The 21,922-nt window shown below is 34.2% G+C and overlaps 1 protein-coding gene across 2 annotated transcripts in view; it reads right to left on the reverse strand.

Annotated features, from left to right (window-relative positions):
• Tip60 (Histone acetyltransferase Tip60) overlaps positions 1 to 18,558 on the reverse strand; it is a 118,534-nt gene extending 99,976 nt beyond the window's left edge. The window contains exons 1-2 of one of the 2 annotated variants that reach the window (XM_085815052.1): positions 18,478 to 18,558; positions 9,603 to 9,660 (exon numbers count right to left, since the gene is read on the reverse strand). In XM_085815052.1, coding sequence (XP_085671178.1) covers positions 9,603 to 9,660; positions 18,478 to 18,534 — 115 coding nt within the window. In that variant the 5' untranslated portion in view covers positions 18,535 to 18,558. The remainder of the gene's footprint in view (positions 1 to 9,602; positions 9,661 to 18,477) is intronic. The other variant, XM_085815051.1, reaches the window with a different exon arrangement.
• Between the last annotated feature and the right edge of the window lie 3,364 nt (positions 18,559 to 21,922).

A 21,922-nucleotide genomic window follows, 5' to 3' on the forward strand; every position in this document is an offset into this window, starting at 1 on the left:
AGAAAGTTGTTACGGCGTATATTAAGTTGTGCCATATGTGGCAATTAATAAACGATGTTAATTACAGCCCGACCGGGTATTTAAAAAAACATAAAGACCACTTTTCCAAACGAAATAGTTGGCATAGATTTGCTCGGACCCTACCCTAGGACAAAAATAAATAAAAACAGATATCTTTTAACAATCGTTGACCATTTTTCAAAATGGGTACAAATAGTCCCTCTTAAACGAGCTTCAGCTAAAATAGTTGCAGATTCGTTCATAAATAAATATATTTTAAAATACAGGGCCCCACTAAAAGTAATATCAGATAACGGAAAACAGTTTGTTAGCAGTATATTTAAAAATTTGTGGACAGGACTTGGCATATGCCATCTAAAAATGGCACCATAGACCGCAGTCGAATATAGCGGAACGCGTAAATAAGAATATTGTAAAAATTACCATGACCGCTCGGACAGCTGTGTCAACGAGTTAGGTTTTGCCTTGAGAACCACAAAGCATGATACTATGCAGAGGACCCCCGCAGAGTTATTTTTAGGAAGAAAAATCATAACGCCTTTGGATAAGCTGTTCTTTGTACAACAGAGACAAGAAGAATTCAAGTTAAAAGACATTCAGAAAATTATCGATGAAGTAATTAAAAGCTCTGATATAGCAAGACAAAAACAAAAAACCTATTACGATAGAACTAGAAGGGAATTCCTATATAAAGTGGGAAAGAAAGTTCTTAAGTTGAAATAGTTATCATCGGCACCAGAAAACAGAGTTGCGAAGTTTGAACCCAGGTTTGAAGGGCCGTACATGGTGGAAAGAATAAGAGAAGCCTTGTTTTATTTAAAGGCTGAAAATGGCCAACAACTGATTGCAAATATCGATCAGTTAAAACCTTATTACAGCCGCACTGACTTGAAAATATTGTAGGATTTATTACAGGATCCTGGAAGTGAGGAGAGAAGCCCGCCAGCTCAAGAGCACAGCTGGAGTCCCCAAACACAAAAAAGAAAGCAGAGTCAGCAAACTTCAACTAGGGAAATCCATTCGAGTAACGCTACAAGCGCACAAAAAATGAGGAAGTTAGCACCGACAGATCAACGAGTTAGAACCGAGGATTCTGCAAAAACTCAAGTACCATCGACCAGAAGAGGTAGGCCTGCTGACAATGTTCCAGGAAAGGAGAAAATTCAACGACGATTGGAAACTAGACATAAAGCACAGTTTCCAGCATCAACAACTACAAGGGAGGCCCAAGGAGGACCAGCATGGAGACCGAAAAGCCAGAAAAGACCTGTAGACACAACCATGCCAGACCAACAAGTTAGAAGGGCCAAGAGAAGATTCAAAGACCCTGAAGGACGGATATCCCCACCGGAGGAAAAAAGAAAATTGGCATTCCAGAATCCGCAACCCGCCCGCAAGAGTCCCAGATTCCTAGATAAGGGGTAAAAAAGGAAAAGATCGGAAGTAAACGGAGCGGAACATCGAAGCTTGAGAAGAAGATTGGAGGTCATCAGGTTCCCTACATTTGAACAATTCTGTAACATCAGAATGCAGGAATACAGAAAAAGATAAGTAAAAATTTCTTTGCTTATTTTTCTTTGAAGTTCAAATTATATCATCTTGTTTTAAGTTGCTAAAGATGTTTAGAAAAGTTAAATCGCAGATAGTGAAAGATTGGTTGTAAATGTTCGTAATCACAGATTTTTATGTTAGTAATTTGGCGAGAAGCTACTAGCGTTTAATACTTTTTGTTAAGAACTCGCAAGTTGCGAGAAGTAAATTGTGAATAAGTTTAGTCGGAAGACTATTAGAATACTAAAATCTGTTAATGTAAAGTTAAGATTTCGTATAAATATTGGTAAATTGTAATTAAGCAACTATGACTGTTGATGTAAAGTGAATTTAAAAGGGATGTGTAAATATTTAAATGTTCATGTTCATGTAGAAATGTTTAATCTTTGTGTTGAAATATTGTAAAGTTAAAATTGCAAAGAAAATAAATTTTGATCTCTGTGTATTGGAGTTGTGGAAGAATTGAATGTTAATATATATATATATATATGTGTGTGTGTGTGTGTGTTTAATGTTAGGCTCTCCAGTTAACACGCTTAAAAGTAAAATATAAGCTTTCGCTTACTACGTTAGGAAAGAGTTTTCGTGTAGGGAGTCTTGTAAGGTCTGGTGTGTCAAATTTAACAAAGTTAGGTGTTGTGTAGCGGTAGTTTTGTTTGCGGTAACACAACATAGAAGACTCTTAAGTACATTTCAGTACATTTGCTGGAGAGCATGGGTGAAATAAATCTGTAGATGAATGAAAGTGCATAAGGGCCAAATAATGAATTAAAATCGTAAAGCTAGGATTTAAAGTTTTGTAAAAATGCATTACTAATGACATTTCCTTCCAGATATGGAAGGATCAAGACCTGACATAGTTATAGCAGAATAAAGAGTCCATTCATGAAGATGTATGTCAAGATATATGTCCAGAACGGATGAATTATAAATTTTATTTTTCCTAGCTTTAGTCTAGCTTTTAGAATTGTTGTAAAGTTGGCCCTAAAAAACGAAACTTTAAAGTCATTTAGTTAATTTAAAAGTTTGAAGAGTGTAGTTAACGTAAGTTTTTCAGACTTTAAAGTCTTAAACAAGGTCGTTTTGAGACCTTATTTTTCGAGTATAAGTCTGGCCGGAAGCTATATAAGGATTATGTTAATTTTATTAACAGTTAAATTTTAAGTTTCTTTCCTGTCAAATTCTTAACTTCAACATACTACTTCTGGCCAGAACGTAGTTTTGAATCTTGCTGAATATTTAATGAAGAGGAACGGTATTTAAACCACGAAGTTACTTACTGAGTCAGAGAGAATCAGAGTTTCTGATTTCCGTGCGTCTGCCTTTTTGGCCACTCTCTCTCTCAAAACTGTTAATACGCTCGGCCGTACTCAGGCCCTTGCTAAGCTTTGTAGTCAAATAAGTTAAGGGGCCAACTCGATTTGAACCTTGATAGATTCGATTGTACTTCTTTAGTTAATCTTAGTTTTAGTTTAATTCTTAGTCTTTTAAGTTCAAGTCCAAGTGCGGGCTTTGCTTGTACACTACCGGGCGGAATTTTGTTAAATCTTATTGGAATAATAAAGGGTTAGTTACCCATCTATCTTGTTGTTTCTTGTCACTGAACTCAAGCGATTATTCGCTTATCAGTTCTTAGATTCTTCACTTCCAACATTAACTAAGAATTCCAAAGTGAGGAACTCTACAAAATTCACGCTGCTCTGCGGGAGGGGGGGGGGGGAGGATGTTGCGGCGCACAATGAACTGAAGTTGATCTGTCAGCACTATCCTTATCTTCAGGGCAGATGTTTTTATTTTATTCGGCTTATAATTCCTTACTAAATGTAGTATTTCATCTCGATGTACTCTGTCTTTGATATGATTTAAATCAAATTCATCGTCATTATAAATATTACGAATACACATCAAATAGTTTTCTGGTTGCAATTTTCTAACTTCGACTATGCGTAATGTATGCTTTACGCATGCAAGCATTGAAAGAAATGTTTAATAAAGTAAACAAATAAATATCAAGCTTTTTTTTTTAAAAAAATTTGATACCCTTTATATCATAATTGCTCTTTATTTCATAAGTTATGGTTTCATATTTTTAATTTCATAATTTCTGCATGCCGTCTTACCAGATTTAAACTGATGATCTATAATCCGGAATCGCCGAAGTCCCGACGAGTCTGAATTAAAGACTTTTGACTGTACACACAGGTTTTTAAAGTTATGAAATATTAGGAGTGTTCAAAGTAGTCTCCTCTAGCATCAATGGAATTCTGCAGGTGAATTTCCCAAGATTAAATGCCTCAAACAAGTCATTTCTTCGAATCGATGAAAAAATGCATGTATAGCCTCATCAATATCGTCTTTGGAATGTAAATGATGTCCACATAGGTTCGTTTTTAGATTAAAAAACAGCCAAAAGTCACGCATAGCTAGATTGAGTGAATATTATATATCTTTGATGTGTTTTTGTTCAAGAAACTCAACTGTCAACTTTGCTGAATGAGGAGATTGTCATGGTGGAGCATGAGTCCTCTAACAGTCACTTCTTGTAGAATTTCTGGAAGACACTTAATGGTGTACCAGTTAGCTATGACTATCTTCTGTCCTTCCAACTTGATACCTTTGACTAGTCCTGAATTTCTGAAGAAAACAGCATAAATATCCTTTTTTATTGGCATGTTATCTTTTTACCATTGTGGGCATGGGATTATCTTCAAAGGCTCATAATTTACTTTCTTGATGCATCGGAGCATCAAAAAATGGTATTTATATTTCATCACTAGTTAAAATTTTAGAAATAATGCGGTGGCCTTAAGTAATTTAATGGTTTCTTTACTGAGACTCCGTCTCCTTTTTGGCGCTCAGTTAAATTATAGGGAAACCAATGGCAAACTAGTTTCTTCATACGCAATTCTTCATGAATAATTTTATGTATGGCGGCAGATCCACTGTTCCTTCTGTATCATTTGGTATGTGCAGCAATTATCATTAACAATTTCTCAATGGCAGATACATTATCAGAGATTCTTGCTGGCTAAGGCCTTCCTGTGTGTTCTTCATTCCGAAGAGACTTGTGACATTTATGAAATACTGTAAACCACCAGAATACCGCAGCAAAAGATGGATATTCATTTCCAAATGCTAACTGCAGACAACGAATGCATTCTTCTTGATTTAATCCCACTTTAAAATCACAGGAAATCATAGCGCAATAATGTTCTTGTGTCAACTCCATTTTCCCTTCTGCCTAAAATTTGTTCTACGCTAAACTACTTGCAATCGGCTCATAAAAAGTCGTTTGCTCAGCTAAAATAGTTTATATTTTCAAATCTTACTATCTGTGCGCATCTCAAAATTTTCAGAGTGACCTCCGTATATGTACAGGAAATGTTGTCTGCATATTGATGTTGAATAAAAAGCAAAAGGCAGCCATCAGGGAAATTTCTTCTTGGAAATGTGGAGCATTCAAAGGTACTAATGTTAACTGCAATCATCTAAAACTTTCTAAAAGTGAGAAGATTCCATACCACAATCACGCAGAGTAATCCTAATCAAGCTAGTGACAGTTCCATGCATTATTTCAAAACCATTCTAAAGAAAAAAGAAAACTGACCATTCAAGACAAATCTTTGCATTCTCTCTTGTTGGGCAAATTGCTACAATTGTGAAGAAACACAGCCTTTTCTTTTCCTTCAGCTGGCAAACTCCACAGCCTCATTATGATTCATTACAATTGGGGCGAAATATACTCAATGCGATTAATCCGAAAAATGACAGTTGAATTTCAAAAATACAAATTCATGCTTATTTAAACAAACATGCGCTATGTGCATATCTGGGTACCTAATGAGCAGCCAGCTGCTAGAAATAGTTATTATAAAAAAGAAAGAATACAGACTGATTTTAACGAATCCAGTTAGCATAATCTCGATGGATATATCTAATATAATGTTATGTATTAGCTATTTTAGTTGAATTGGAATTAAAATTGTTTTATTCCTTGTGCAATGCAGCACGTGACGAGTTTTACGAGAAAGCTATGCCAAAAAAGTAAAAATACACGAGCACGCGCATTTAATAAATAGATATCTAGTAATTTACATTTAAATTGTACAAATGTAATTGTGTGTTAGCTGTAACTGTAATTCTACTCTTTTGCTTTTCAGAAACCTCGAGAAATTACGAGAAACTTCTCGTGACTAATAAAAAAACTACAAAAGCTGGAGAAAAACCTCTCAGTTCACTTGTTTAATTATTTGTTGCTGTTGACTATAGTGAATTTCCGGTGAGATCGGATTAGCTTTCTCTGAGTTTTTGAATTGTGTTCTATTTAACATTTTAGTAATTTAAAATATAACTACTGTGTGATATTGTACTAATATCTGTGAGGATATATCTTAGCATTTTGTTTTATTTCTTGTGATAGGAATAAATTTTGTTAGCTTTTCACCAGACTTGTGCATTCAATCTATTATGAACCCATGCACATGCAGCAATAATTTCATAAAATATTTGATGATCTTAAAACATAAACAAAAATTATTGGTTTTTTTTATTGTAGCTATTTAATCAATCATTCCATTCCAAGGACTTTAAATGTTTAGAAATTATACGAGATATAAAGAATATTGCAGCTTATAGTACAATTTCTTAAATGTGACAATAACTTAATTATATTCTAATAAGGCCAGGAATGAAGAAAAATGTTTTAAAGCATTTTACTTTGTTAACGCAAAAAAGCATCTTATTTAACAATTAAATTAAAATATGAAACAAGGATCAGCTAATCCGTGTGCCCATAGAGAGAAACAATATATACTACTGAGAAGGAAGAGGTTAAATAGTCAAGGTCGTTGCTTAAATTTGAAACTTTGCCAAATGATAGCACACTGATGCATGGTAAATAAAAATGTTTTATTTTGGGCACTGGCAGCACCGTGCATTTAAATTGCTGAGTTTATTACTAAAAATTCATTGAATTTACAGAAAACATGATATAAATCAAAAGCAAATTCCAAATTTTAAATTTGGGCTCCAAGGTGCATTTATTTGGAAAACTGTGTGTGTTCAAAGTTTGGTGGCTGTCAAGGCTGTTTTTCACAACACAAGAAACATACATACATACATACAGATTCTTCATTAATTACCAATAGAGATTACGTTCCAAAGCACAAAGGACTAAAATGTGACAGGTCTACTGCAGAATAAATGACTACCACAGAATGCGAGAAATGTTACAGATTACTTCCTACAGCAGAAAGGACTGCCAATTGCAGAATAAATACTTTGCTACAGAATAAATAAAATAAAAGTACTCGTATACTATAAAACATTATTCCAGATTATAGGAGGATTTAAAGCAACAAGAATCAGTGTAATATTCATAAATTTGCAGTAACTTCTTGTTGCTTTAATTTCTCCATTTATCATTATTTGGTATGTTATTTTAACACACCAAATAATACCAGATATAAATAAGAAAATGGACACCAATATCTAACCCAAGCTTTCAGGCTTATTAATAAATTTGATTAAAATAACATGTCAAAATACACAATATATCAAGTACTTAAGAGAAAAGGGTTTATACAAACTTCTGCACATGGAAATCAAGTACTTTTACAGTCTTTTACGGATCATCAATGAAAAAATTAAGAACCTATCAAGCATATAGGAATTGAATAAAGTAAAGCAATTATCTACACCTGAACTTCATTTTTACAATACCACTTTTGTAACTTCATTTTTGTAGTTCGTAAGAATAAAATAAATTTGCAGGTAGGATACATTATTATTATCAAACATAGTCTCTCTCTCTCTCTCTTTTTTTTAATGGTAGGGCACTTGCCTATTCAGCATTGGCCACTCATAAGGGTAACAGCGGTGGCCATTTTACTGTGGAGGCACCTAATAGGTAGCCAATAATTGCCTCCTATGAAAGGACAGACAGTTACAACTAAGTCTTCTTCGGAATTCAAATCCAGACCCCTCTACCGCAGTAGGCTCTCCTAACCACTACACTGTCTGGACAGAGCTTAAAGAGAATCAAATATTTATTTTAATTATTAAAAGAATTCAAGAATAAAACTGAAACCCACAATTGTTTTCAAGTATTAGCATTAATCAGGGTTGTTACACAAACAGGAGAATTAAATTTCCTGATTTTTCCAAGTTTTCTAGGTGCGTTTTAAGAAAATTCCAGTCTATCTTCCGCATAGTGCGAGTTGGCTGTGCTGGGAGGTAAATTAATTATGGCCCACACCACTTGAAAAGACAAAATTTTGCAAATTACATATGACTTATACCCAAAGGATTACTATTCTATAACTATAATAGTTGTTTTTCCCACTGAAGATTGTGATTAGAATCTGCCTGCCCTATCTGAATTAAAAAAAAATGTCTTTTGCAAACATTTTTCAGTTAAACGAAAGAAAGAAATCTATTTAATGATATTTTAAAATAATTTCAGGTATTTAAATATGTGCACTCAATTTGGTGATGATATGTCATCATACTGCTAGTTAGTTTCAGGAGTATGCTAGAGAAAATTGCCTGAAATTTGAAAGTATTATTAACTAATAATAAATATATTTTGAAGCACAAAGCCACATTAAATGATACGAATAACATTAAAACAAATTTAATTACTTAAAGATTAAAAACTGAAATCCACAATTTTTTTCAAACATTAGCATTAATCAGCATTGCCACTCAAATAGAAGAATACAATAATCAACAATAATTTGGCAAATATAATTATATTAAATGGTTAGCCTAGATGACCGACTACTGGTTTTTATTTTACTGCAAAATGACAAATAAGGCATTTATTACAAAAAAAAAAAAAAAAAAAAAAAAAAAAAAGTTTAAAAGATTTTGTGGTAAAATCCTAGTATACAGTATGGCCTTGACACTATTTTGTAAACTGTCGCCAACATCAAATTAAACCATTTACTGCTCATCATAAATGTCTGGTTTACTGCTTATCATAATGTCGCCAAATCCTCTGTGTACCATATACTAGGATTAAATCGATTTTGCTTTATATGAGGATGGGAATGTAATTTTTCATTCAACATGCACTCAACATGCGCATGCGAATCTCTCGATTCTCGAGGTTACCGGATACCAAAATTGCTGGAAACTTGTTTTCTTTTCTAAAAGACAATCTGATTGAAAGCTGCCAAAATTGGCTCTACGCGAGCTGCCCAAGCGATACTCATGCAATACATAAATTCACCAAGGAAGTGACTGCTTCCAACAATGGCATACAAATCGCTTTTTGGGTGACCACTGTATGAAATTCCCTGACTTTTCCAGATTTTGACTAAAATATTTAAATTCCCTGACATTTTTAGTCAATTTTCGAATTCCCCTACTTTTTTCATGTTTTTCAGGTAGCGTGACAACCCTGAGTAATTATAAAATTTCTTGTAGCGTTTAAATTTATACCGATAATAGTCCCCATATTTTAAAAAGATTAGAGGCTTTTACTTAAATTTTACTAAGAGCTTTATACTTTTTTAACACCTCATTTTCTTTATGTACTAGCTCAGTCCAGAAGTATATGCAAATTTTATATAAAGTGGCTTAAGTTAAATTGCGAAGTAAAAATAATAATCAGTGTGACTTACTGCCACCACAGTTGCTCTTAGAGAAAGAGAGCTGCTGATCAGAACAGACGTGAATGCCTGATGTTGATAAGCGTTACACTTTGTCCGACCCAGTTAGTCTCATAGCTTGATTATAGCTCCACAGATTTGATAAAAATGTACATGCATCATAAAATACATATGTAAGTAATCTGAAACTGTTTGTTTGCATCTATCGTACAACATTTCTGATCAGCTGAAGGCTTGCAGAAGAAAATGCAAAGCATTACATTTTGGCAATTTTATTATTTTTAACTTAGCCCCTATCAAAATAAATTCTGGAAACATACAGGAAATGTTTTCACCTAAAATATTATTGAAGAATGATAGAAATAAAAATGAAACATCTAGGAAAAACTGGTCTGTTTCTTTCTGTTAACTTACGAGTCTCATCTAGATTCCGCATCCGCACTGGCATTCTACATCCCTCTGTCAGAGGCAGCTGAAAGGGAAATATATATATATATATATACAGTAAATGAAAATTAATAATTAGGTTTCAAAGAAGAAATACAGTAGTTTTCTTTCAAATTAAAAATTTATGCATTTTAAAGTTTTTTTTTTTTTTTTTAAATTTTTGTTTAATTAAAAAAAAGTTAGAATGCAAACTAAAATTAGACTTTAGCATATTTTCTACTCATAATCTGCACGTGCAATATATTAAGTATTCATTAGTCACTAACATACAGATAAATAAATAAATTATGAAAAACTTTTAGTCAATTAATGATTAACCAGGTCTGGTCTAAAAAAAAGGGTTAAATATGTTTCTCATGGAATACTGCAAAAAATAACTATCACTGACTATCAGGATAAAACCAAATTTCTACAAGAAACAAAAAGGAGAAACAGAAGTGTTAGATAATAACAGTGATAGAGGATAAAATCACAATATTTCTACAGGAAAGAAAAAAATTGAAGAAACACGAGAGTGAGATAATAACAGTGATAGTGGTGAAATCACAATATTAAGGAATTTGTTCCTCCACAACAGTATGCAATTTAATTGCACATAATCTGGAATATAAAAATATTGTTAAATCATCAAAAAATAAATTGCTAAAGCATAAAAATAAATTAAGAGTGCAGACACTAATCTTCAGCTTCCCACTCTTGCCTAATAAAATATAGGTACTTAATGTGTCATCATAACTACCTTAGCAGAAGTCGCCTAATTTTCAGAATATGGCAAACTCTGGCTACCACGTGCATAATTCTTCAGGCAATCGTGTTCATAATAATCCTTCAGTCAAGCCAATGTCACTACTTTCACATTTGTTCATTTTGTTGTATTCCTATGGCTTTTATTAACAAATTGTAGTATTTTATGGCTTAATTTTAAAATATGAATTTGTGTAATTTGCTAACAATGGATGAAACTACAATAATTTTTTTTTTCAGGAACATAGAATTTTTAAATGAAACAACAAGGTGATACGCTTGGTAGATAGCAGGTGCTGCTGAGCTTTGAGCAATTTTAAGTCTCTGCAATTCTCTGACATTGTCTAAATCAGGGTTTCTTAAACTGTGGGTAGTGGGACCAGCAGCAGGGAAGACGCCTAAATATTTTAGCATTTCTGATATTTTTTTAACTTATTATAATAATTTTACAATTACCAAATATTTTTATACAATGTATCTGAAAATAGATAAAGATAAGGCAATACAGACAAAGAAAAAAAAAATGTTTCGACGCATTCTTTTTATAATATAAACGTTCACTTTCCTTGCTTTGCACGTGATGCTGTCATTTCGTCTGTTACTTATTTAAAATTTTCACATTGTTCTATATCTTAAAATTGGAAATTAAAGTTAATGACATAAAACTGCAATAGTATGTTACAATACAAGGGAAAAAATTGACAGTTTCACTCACGCATGTGTCGGATTTGATAACTTATGGGTCCCACAAAATTTTTGTAAATATTATTGGGGTCCTGCGGGTAGCGAAAAAAATCTCAGTGATAAATAGGGGTCATGACTGAAAAAAGTTCAAGGAACCATGGTTTAAATGATAACAAATCGCTGTGTAGTCAAGTAGAAGAACAGTGCAAAAGAAAATATTATAGAAAGATTTGGAGATGAAAGTAAATGTTTTATTTGTTTAATATATTACATAATTCTTTTTTAAAATTAAAATTCTTATTTTAAATTGCTAAAGTATGACTTGCTGTGCTGATGTTTGCCCACTTATAATTATTGAGACTTTGGGAATCTTTCTGAAAAAATCGAGGAAACAACCAAATTGTACCATGATGGTTGCGTTACTATTCAAGTACCGAAATATAAGAATAATATAAATAAAAGCTTTTTCTGTTTTAAAGCATGTTGTTCTTGTTTTAAGCGGTATTTTACATAACTAAAAAACAACTTCTCGTCTTCATATTAAACTGGCTCTTGCATGTTGTTCTTGTTTTAAGCGGTATTTTACATAACTAAAAAAAAACTTCTCGTCTTCATATTAAACTGGTTAAAAATACAGGTAAATTGTGAAGCAGTTTTTATCAATTATAATTTTATTCTTTTTTTACTGTTGGATTAATCATGGTTTCAAAATAACTAAGAATGTCAACCTCAGTATTACCAGTCATAAATAGTAGGTGGCACATTTGAGCCTTTTCTTAAATTTGTGAGTCATTTGTTCTTTCTGTTTGCTTCTTTGTTCATTTCAGAAAAAAAAAAAAAAAAAAAACATGTGTTGAACATCATAATTATTAATCATGATTTAACTTTAGTCTTCCTTTTTCTGAGAATTAGGATGTCTAATTTCATTTCAGTTCAATCAAATGCATTGCAGATAGCCTAAAATTTAAATAGGTAATGAAAGAAGTAATTTATTTTCAATACATTCATTGCTGGGTATCAAATCTTTTAAAATTAGTATGGTGGGCAGAAATCTCATTGTTAATTTTTCACTAAATAATGAAAGTAAAAAAAAAAAAAAAAAAAAAGGCGACCCAACATATTTTAGATTTAATAGTGACCTTCTTCAGTTGAAAATCTTTAAGTGAATTTTATCCTGAACCTTACACAAGAACTACCTTGGTAAATCATGTATTGGGTTTAAAACCTCAAAGATGATGAACTGATGTGAATGAAAAAGAAAATAATGTGTAAGACCTGGCATAGTTAAATTTATGTATTCATGTATTCTGTTTCATAACTTAATCAGTCGCCCTTTAACTGGAGAAGAACATAAAGTAATTTCTCTCTCATCATGTGCCTCAGCAATTTTGGAAATATGTTCAGCTAGCATCGGAAGGTCCAGAATCCAAATATTGGTGAAGGCACGGTCCATTTTTCACACTTGCTCTCAAATAAAATGTCTAATAGTTTTTAGAATTCCCCCTTCATTAGAGGGTATTTAGCCAACTTAGATTTGGCCATTACAAAGGAAGTGGTGGCCACTTTATTAAGGATGCACCTAATTGGTGAGCCACCATTATCTCCTATGAAGAGACAGACAATTACAGCCATGCTTTCTCCAGGATTCGAACTTGGGCCCTTCGGTATCCCAGTAGACTTCCCTATCCACTATACCATCTAGGTGGTTATCTTTAGAATATAATATAATCGCTTGGTAACTTTTCCATGCAGCATTTTCTGCTTTCCAATTCTAAATCATTCAGAAAACATGGCAATGGAATAAAACTGGCTGGAATTCAAATCTGCTACTTATTCCTAAATTTGTGTCATTTTTAAAATTCTAATTAAAATTTTCAATTTAATTAATTTGTGGAATTCAAATCTGCTACTTATTCCTAAATTTGTGTCATGCCTGAATTTCAATAATGAGTGAAAACCATCTTCTATCAAAATAGTTTCTTGACTTTTTATTTTGACTTCCTTTATTTTAACAGTATGTCTTCTGCTTTCAGCTTTGCAAAAAATATCAAGAAATTTTTTAATGGAAGGCAAAGCCAGATCATGGAGTAGGAAATAAGGTTTTTCTCTTTGTACATATGTTTATCTGAAGAATGAGTTGCTTTTCGAATTTTTAAAGGGACACTGTATCAGCATAAAATAGCCAGGGAGATTTAAAATTTTATTTGATAATGTATTTGTTTCAGAAGTTATGCAAAGAAAAAAAAAATCGTACTTCTTTATTATAGCAACCTTCAAGATTGAATCGCTAATCAACAGTGATATCTCGCCAAAATCTGGCTGTCTTATACCTTGCCATGTCATCATATATTAGCACCGGCTTCATGTTCTTGTACCTCACCATGTAATTGTATACAGTCAAAAGTCGTTAATTCGGACACCCATAATTCGGAATGATCTATAATCCGGACATCAAAACTAAAAACTTTCTGCGCATGCGCCGCGTTGACACATGCGCATAGGCGTTTACGCGTGCGCGTAAGACCTTTTACGACTGCGCATATCAGCTTTTACGACTGCGCAAGTGCAGAATACGTTTTCGCATGCGCGTTTTATGTATAATGGACATATAAGCTAAAATTATCTAATTATCTATTTCAGTTAATGTTGATGATTGCGTTGTTCCTTAATTTTCGAATTGGATCCGGCTTATTATTTTTTGCAGACTGTAAGAGCAATTTTATAAAAGTAAGCTTAAACTTTCGATTATATCAAATAGAATTTCCGATATATATTTGTTAATATGTAAAGGATCTAAAGCGAAAGTATGTTTTGAAATCCGAAATCTGTTTATCAATTTCACGCTGCTCGGCGGGGGGAACGCCGCGCCGTGGCGGGCGCGTAATGAATTGGAAGTTGATTTGTCAGCACTATCCTTATCTTCAGCGCAGATGTTTTTATTTGGCTTATAATTCCTTACCAAATGTAGTATTTCATCTCGATATGCTCCGTCTTTGATATGATTTAAAACAAGTTCCTGGTCATTATAATTCACTTCCGATAGCAAAAAAAAGTAACAGAGGTTATTGATAACGAAAAAATTTCGATTGACAAATTAGCAATTATAGGACTTGAACAGCGGAACTTTGTAACTGAACAAGAAATTATGTCTGTTTAATAGAATTAAAGAGAAAGTATTATCACATGAAACGAAGCAAAACTTAAACAACTTACATTAAAAGAAATGTTTAATAAAGTAAACAAATAAATATTAAGCTTTTACTTTTTGCAAATTTTGATACCCTTTAGATCATAATTGTTCTTTATTTCATAAATTACGGTTTCATATTTTTAATTTTAGAATTTCTGCATGCCATCTTACGAGATTTAAACTGATGATCTATAATCCGGAATCGCCGAAGTCCCGACGAGTCCGGATTAACGACTTTTGACTGTATTAGCAACAAGTTGCATTTTTGCTCTCGCCATGTATTGTTCCTATATTATTACTTTTTTTATGAGGTTTTGAATTCACAATTTTAAAATATATTCATTGCCTTTTTTTGTGAATATGATGTTAACAATCTTTAATTTATCAAGTAATATTGGGGATGTCATATATTTTTTCAAGAAAGAGGTCTTTTACTGGGCAAACAAGTATGCAAAAATCGCCACAGCATGAAACCTCATGCTAACAACGAAACCATTTGGAGGTATTATGTTAAAAATTGCAAAAAGAAGAAGGCCCTCCATGTTGAAAATTGGTTCATCCGTTCCTGAATATCATTCATCACTGCTATTAGATTATGTATTGTCTCTCGGTCAGAGGAGCAGACCCAAAATGGTGTAGCAAACAGCTTAGTATGTGAAAATGCTGCAGTTGATTGGAATAATTACATGTGATAAATCGTAAAATAGTTTTAAATTGAGCATATCTTTAGAATTTCCGATACAGAATCTCGTGCGCTGGAGATAAAATGTTTTTTCTGTACAATGTTACCATTGCTTGCTGCGAAATCCTCGAGTTTGTTAACAAAAAATTCATTAAAATTTTACAAAATATGAAATCGATAATAAAACAAATTCCAAATTTGGGCTTCCACATGCCCATACTCGCAGTAGGATTACGTCATTCAAAATTCGATGGGTCTATGTACCGTTGTTTTATCACAATGCGAGAAATATACATACATTTATGCAGTTTTGAGTAAAATCATAATGCTAGCTAGAGCCTCAAATAAAACAAGCTCCAATATTTTAAATCATTATTTAACTTTTTGTCATTAATTATTAATTTTTCACTCATCATTTATTTTATTTAACTTCCATAGGGCTTTTAACTTTTTAGTTTTAGAAATTAAGCCTTGTGTTTATGTCAATGAACTGGGTGAGGGAAAAATAAAAGAAAACATAGCGGTAGCCCAAGAATCCAGAAAATAAATAAATGTGAAAGTCCACTCCAGCCGAATAAATAACATACAACTAGATCACCAGAATCTGGATCTGTTTCTGCTTATTCATAAATAGATTTATTTATATACTGTTTACCATGCAAGACAATAAAAATTTCAACACAGAAAACGGGGAAACTTAAAATAATAACTGATTTTAACCTCTTTAATGCTAGATTGGATTACTGAATTATGGCAAAGCACACGAGGGCTATCTGCCTAAAGGGAGGGATGCCTTTGTGGAGGACTTTTTAAGGAAAACTGGCTTGTATACACATGGGGAAAACTATGAAAACACCCATGCAGCCAGCCTGTTCGCTGGATTTGAACCTCGGAAGTTCAGCGTCTTTACCGACCGGCCGCTGGTGGGCCCTTTAATGCTAGAACAGAGATGCTTGATTAACTATGTGTATATTACTCTGTAGTAAGAATTAAGTTTTGGCATATGGTTATTTTTTATACTTTATTAAACATACTTGCAGTCATCTGTATGGTAATTATTAAATAAAGATGTACAAAGGAAACAACGTCAAGTCATGGATAGCGCTTATATGCTAGCACATCGATCGCCAAAATTTGGATAATTTATTAACCTCATTATCTTCACGTTGTAATTCAAAACCACATTAGAAAATTATGAAATCCATTAACAACTGATGATCTGGTACAAAAATCAAAACGTTCTCACCGTCTTAGAAATACAAACAGCAAGGTTTTAATTATGTGCAAATTATATTTATTGCCTATTTTGGTATTTGTGCAGACGAAATTAATGAACGAACGCCTTTTTCACATGTCGGCGTAAGAGTTAAGGGCTTAACCCTAGTATTAGGTGCAAAAGGGATTTGGGTACTTTTGACGACCAGCAAACGGGACATATAAGATGAGCAGTTAAACGGGTCATTTTGGTGTTGGCGATAATTTTCAAAATCGCGCTAAGGCTGCACCGTATACTAGGATTTTACCGAGTTAAGAAATTTGGGGATACTTTTCCGTTTTGCCGGCGCAGGCGATAAAGTCACCAATAATGGTACGACTGATTCCAAACGGAATATCCTCGCTGGTAGCCTTTTACGCCGTCGGCTTTTCACATGTCGTTACGCTTTTTCACATGTCGGCGTAAGAGTTAAGGGCTTAACCCTAGTATTTGGTGCAAAAGGGATTTGGGTACTTTTGACGACCAGCAAACGGGACATATAAGATGAGCAGTTAAATGGGTCATTTTGGTGTTGGCGATAATTTTCAAAATCATGCTAAGGCTGCACCGTATACTAGGATTTTACCGAGTTAAGAAATTCGGGGGGACTTTTCCGTTTTGCCGGCGCAGGCGATAAACACATAATGTAATAATAATAGCCAATAATGGTACGACTGATTCCAAATGGAATATCCTCGCTGGTAGCCTTTTACGCCGAAGGTTAAAATATAGAAAAGGCAAAGTCAAGGGTCAAATTTATCAATTCTAATGAGAATGCACTAGCGAAGTAAAGCACTGCGGTTTTACATAACTTCTGTGTAAGCTATTCGTACGAATTGAAATAATTCTTGCATTTAAACTTGTATTCCAAAACAACTAGTAAAAATTAATATTAAAAAATTTAGATAATTACTGAGAAATTAATGTAGATAATTACTGAGAGAATTGGATTTTTGTAGCGTAATTTATGTGAGATCAGATCACATGATATAAACCGGCAAATCAGGATGTTGAACCCTGAAAGTATAGTAAATTCTTAAATTAATATCTTTTTACTTTTTTTATATTTTAGTCTTTATTTATTGGCTTTTTACAAAATTTTAAGCAAAATTAAAATGTTTATGCCTTCAGAATAAAAAAAATCGTAAAACCAATATTTGTTACCATTTTTTATGTGTTTACTGTATGTTGTCGCCAATAAAGTCTGCTTGGCGAGATTTGCGCGGGCGAAACGGAAGAGTACCAATTCGGGTTTTCATCCGCAGAGAACTTGTTGGCGACAGTGCAATTTTTACTCGCCGAGCCGAGCCGTAAACGTGATTTTTAGTGCATGTAAATTCAAGTTAGCAGACAAAACAATATATTAAGCATATGGTAGTAACAATTCACAGATAATAAGCATGTAGATGTAAAACTAATCAGTTAAACGTGATATACGAAAATAAACCTGTCTTTTTCATAATATATTTCGCAACACAAATAACCTTCAATAGTAATCAAATTTTCTTCAATTGCATTGTTAATAAAACTAAAACTTTATACATTTTATTATTTTTCAAGAGTTATTTGAACTGTATTCCTTACACCAACAGTGGTTTGCTAATTTTGATGACGATGAGGATGCATCAAACTACTCTGTCATCTTAGATAATCAATAATATTTTTTATTTCAATTTAATCAGCTAAATATGTCGCACCTGTCATCCTCTGAAAGGTTATTGTTAGAAAAGCATTAACAATATAGTATCTTGTTAAAATTTTACGCCATAAAAATTGGAGCCGAGAAACGGCATCTATCGACGAAAACTTCTTTAATTATACGAAAATATTTCTATCTATTCGTTGTTAAAAAATAACGTGGAAAATCAGAAAAAATCTCCAAATGCGAACAACGACAGTGATAATTCAACACAATGAACGCAAGAGGAATGGTTGCAACCTTCAAACAAGCGAATAGAATGAATCCGATCGGTTACCAGGTTTGAACTATTATTGCCAAAGTTGGCGATGTTTACATTTACCGGGTTCTCTGGGAAGTGCTTCCCAAGTTCTTACATCAGTCAGAACTAATACATAAATTTATATAAATATCTACATATATACCATCTAAGAGAAATCCTGATAAATTAAAATTTTATACACGCATGGATAGTTCCAGAAATATCAGCCACGAAACCAGAAACAAATGTTAAACCAACAACAAAACAAAATCATTATCAAATAGGCTATTCCTCTTAATATAAATGAAATCAGACGATGGTAGCGAGGAAAAGAACTCAAATCTTACCGCGTTTTCCTCTATATTATTTGTTGTTATAATGTCGTCCGCCATTTTATAACACATTAATGTATTTGGAGGTTAGTTGTTTGCTACTAGAGCTGGAGCAAACCGCATGTATTCGTTACCGAGTAACGGGTCCATCGGTTGACTCGAAGTACCGATTCGGTACTCACAAATTCATTTCGTTACTCGCATCTGTCGTACGATGCGGTTTATTCGAGTACCAATGATGCGGTTGCTATTCGAATACGTATGATGCGGTTGCTATGCGAATACGAATGATGCGGTTTCTATGCGAATACGAATGATGCGGTTTCAATGCGAATACGAATGATACATTTGCTAACAATACCCGTATGCCACATTTTTCAAATATAATTTCGAATTTTTTCGGTGAACTCATCGGACAAACTCTTGTTTACATTATGTGTTTTAGTTGAAATATTGTTTAGTTGTTGATATTTAAAAAAATTGATCAATTTTGATAGCGTGAAGCGTTTGTTTGTATTTGCTTTTTACATTTAGATTTATAGCGCATATTATGTCTGTAATTTGAAAATTTAGATGATTATTGATTTTTTTCATAAGCGTGCCATAGGGAGATTTTATTGATTTGAAATATATATATACTGCACTTAGGTATTGTTTAAATAAGAATATATAGGTTACTATAAGTTCTTTACTTCCTTGTATGAAATAAAAGTAAGTATTGTAATCGAGAAAAATTTTTGGGTATCATATTTCAACGGAAATATCCATTTTTGACGATTACGGAATCCATGTGAATTATTTTTTGGGTGACGTCTGCACAAACAAACACATTTTTTCCCCCCCAGAAACGGATTGTTAAATGTAATCCCATTTACCCTAAGCTGATACTTATGACTTCAAGTTGATATTTGAAAGGGATTTTTTTCGTGATGTGTAAGTACAGTCGGTCACAAAAGTATTCGAACACCGGTACCCTATCAGAAAATGACAAGATGGCGTTTTTTTTCTCTTTCTCTCTGTGTGTCGTGTTATTCCATCCTAGGTTTTCTTCTCCCCCCCATCTTGGAAAAAACTGGAAAAAATTGGTTACGATCTCTTTTTGAATGGGTAGATGCTATTTTGAGCAAAAGCTGACGACCCTATCTTGGAGAATGAACATGACCGCTCTACACACCCTTTCACTCTCTCTCTTTGAATTGGGAAGCCATTTTGGGAAAAATGCAGACGACCCTATCTTGGAGAATGGAAATGAACGCCTCTCCCTCTTTCTTTGAAATGGAAAGCCATTTTGGGACCTTCTATTCTTGGGGAGGGAGAAAACTCAAGTATGCACTTCGCTGTCTCTGAAAAGCGGACCCTCTTCTTCTGATCTTGAAGAACTGAAAATGAACGCTCTACACGATCTCTCTTTGAATTCAGAAGGTATTTTGGGACCTTCTAATGTTGGAAAACTGAAATGAACGCTCTACGCATTTTCTCTCTCTCTCTCTCTCTATCTCTCTCTTTGAGATGAGTAGCCATTTTGGAGGATTCTCCACCACCATCCTAACCTTGGAAAACTGAAATGAACGCTCTACACCTTCTCTCTCTCTTTCTTTCTTTCTCTGAAATGGGTAGTCATTTGAAAACTCTCTAACTTTGGAAAAAAACAGAAATGAACGCTCTACACCATCTCTCTTTGAAAATGGGGGGGGGTCATTTTGAGACCTCCCTCCCCTAAACTTGGAAAACAAAAACTGAAATGAACGCTCTACACTTTCTCTCTTTGGACATGGGTAGCCCTTTGGGGACCCTCTCCTCTTGGTAGGAAAAAAAAAGAACTGAAGTGAAGGCTCTACACAATCTCTCTTGGAATGGGATCCATATTTCGGGAAACGTGGATCACCTCATGCTGGAAAACTGAAGTGAACCACCAAGATTGGACTCTATATAATATTTTTTTTTAATTGACATCATGACCCTCCTCCAATTTGTTATTAAAAAAATTGTTTTTGTTTGTTTTGGTTTTTATCCCATTTCCGATGTGATTTCAGAAATGCAATTCCATAACAGTTCAATTTCATTCGAGGTTAAATGATCTAAACAGTCTTTGACCCACCCATCCGTATGATTATTTTCTTCTCCTTCCTGTTGCACCAAATTTTGTAAGTCCATATAATCATTCCATACGGGAAGGGCTGGATCCTCACAAGGCTGTCTTGAAACACTTGGAGTCTCTTTGGGATGAGTGGAGGGATCTAGGATGTCTGGACCCGGCTGCGATTCTACCTCCATGATTTCTGGACCCGTTGGAACTTGTTTACCCGGCTGAAATTCTACCTGCATGATTTCTGGACCCGTTGGAACTTGTGAACCCGGCTGTGATTCTGCCTCCATGATTTCTGGACCTGTTGGAACTTGTGGACCCGGCTGACATTCTACCTCTACGATGTCGGGACTTTTTGAAGCTTGTGGACCCGTCTGACATTCTACCTCTACGATGTCGGGACAGGTTAGAGGAGAAGAAGAAGAAGAAGAGGATACTGGAAGAGGTTCTGTCTGTGAGGAGTCCGAAAGAGGTTGCCTGTTTGAACAAGTCGGGGAAGAAGAAGAAGAAGAAGAAGCTTCTGGATTCTGAAGCGGATCTTGCACGCCAGGTAGGTTCCGGTAAGTCGACCGTTTTTTAAGAGGTAATTTTTTTTCTTCCTCCTCATCTTCAATTGTGATGACTTCAATTTCATTCCGTTGCCGGGTCGATTTTGTTTCGGGAAATAACGGTTTGGTCCAGCTCCTCTTATCATCTAAGGAAGGGATGGGTAAAGGTGGCGGAGGGTTTTCTTCTTCTTTTTCTTGAAACATCATCGGCGATTGGAAAGAAATCTCCTCTTTCAATTGTTTCCAAAGCGAGTACGAGCACCGATCGACGAGAAAGAGACTCTTCTGGGTTGTGACGATGAGATATTGCGTTTTCGGGGGAACGACATAGTTTTGAAAAGGTCTTAGAATATATTTCTTACATTTCATCCTGTCGCTGACTTTAAAACTTCTTTCCTTCAGATTGGGGGACGATGATTCGTAATAGGCGAGAGGAGCGGCTGTGGTTTGAACAATATGAACTTCGTCCTCAGCCGTCGTTCTCACTCCAAACGTAAAATATCGTTTCGTGAGAAAAATATTCTTCCACCGAAAACTCGTGCGCGGATCTGTATATCGCCGGTCTGTTTGAATGGGCCGTCTCAAAGCTCGATCCATCCGATTCCAAGAGAAGGGAGATTCCTCTTTCGTTTGTTGCGATTCGAATAAATTTCTGTATATATTCTGAACGAGCAGGTTGGAGGATTCGACATCTTGGTTGAAAGAAACGATCGCTTGATGAGGTGGTAAATGCGGAATAAATGTCGCACAATGACACGCCAAAAAAATTTTCAAGTTGGAGATTTGCTTTAGCGTCTTCAAATCCTCCCCGTTCGAAATCCGTTGA

Source organism: Stegodyphus dumicola, chromosome 4, assembly GCF_044657685.1.
Source record: "Stegodyphus dumicola isolate Sdum_Otavi_A_Nest chromosome 4, ASM4465768v1".
In the NCBI taxonomy this organism is placed as follows: domain Eukaryota; kingdom Metazoa; phylum Arthropoda; class Arachnida; order Araneae; family Eresidae; genus Stegodyphus; species Stegodyphus dumicola.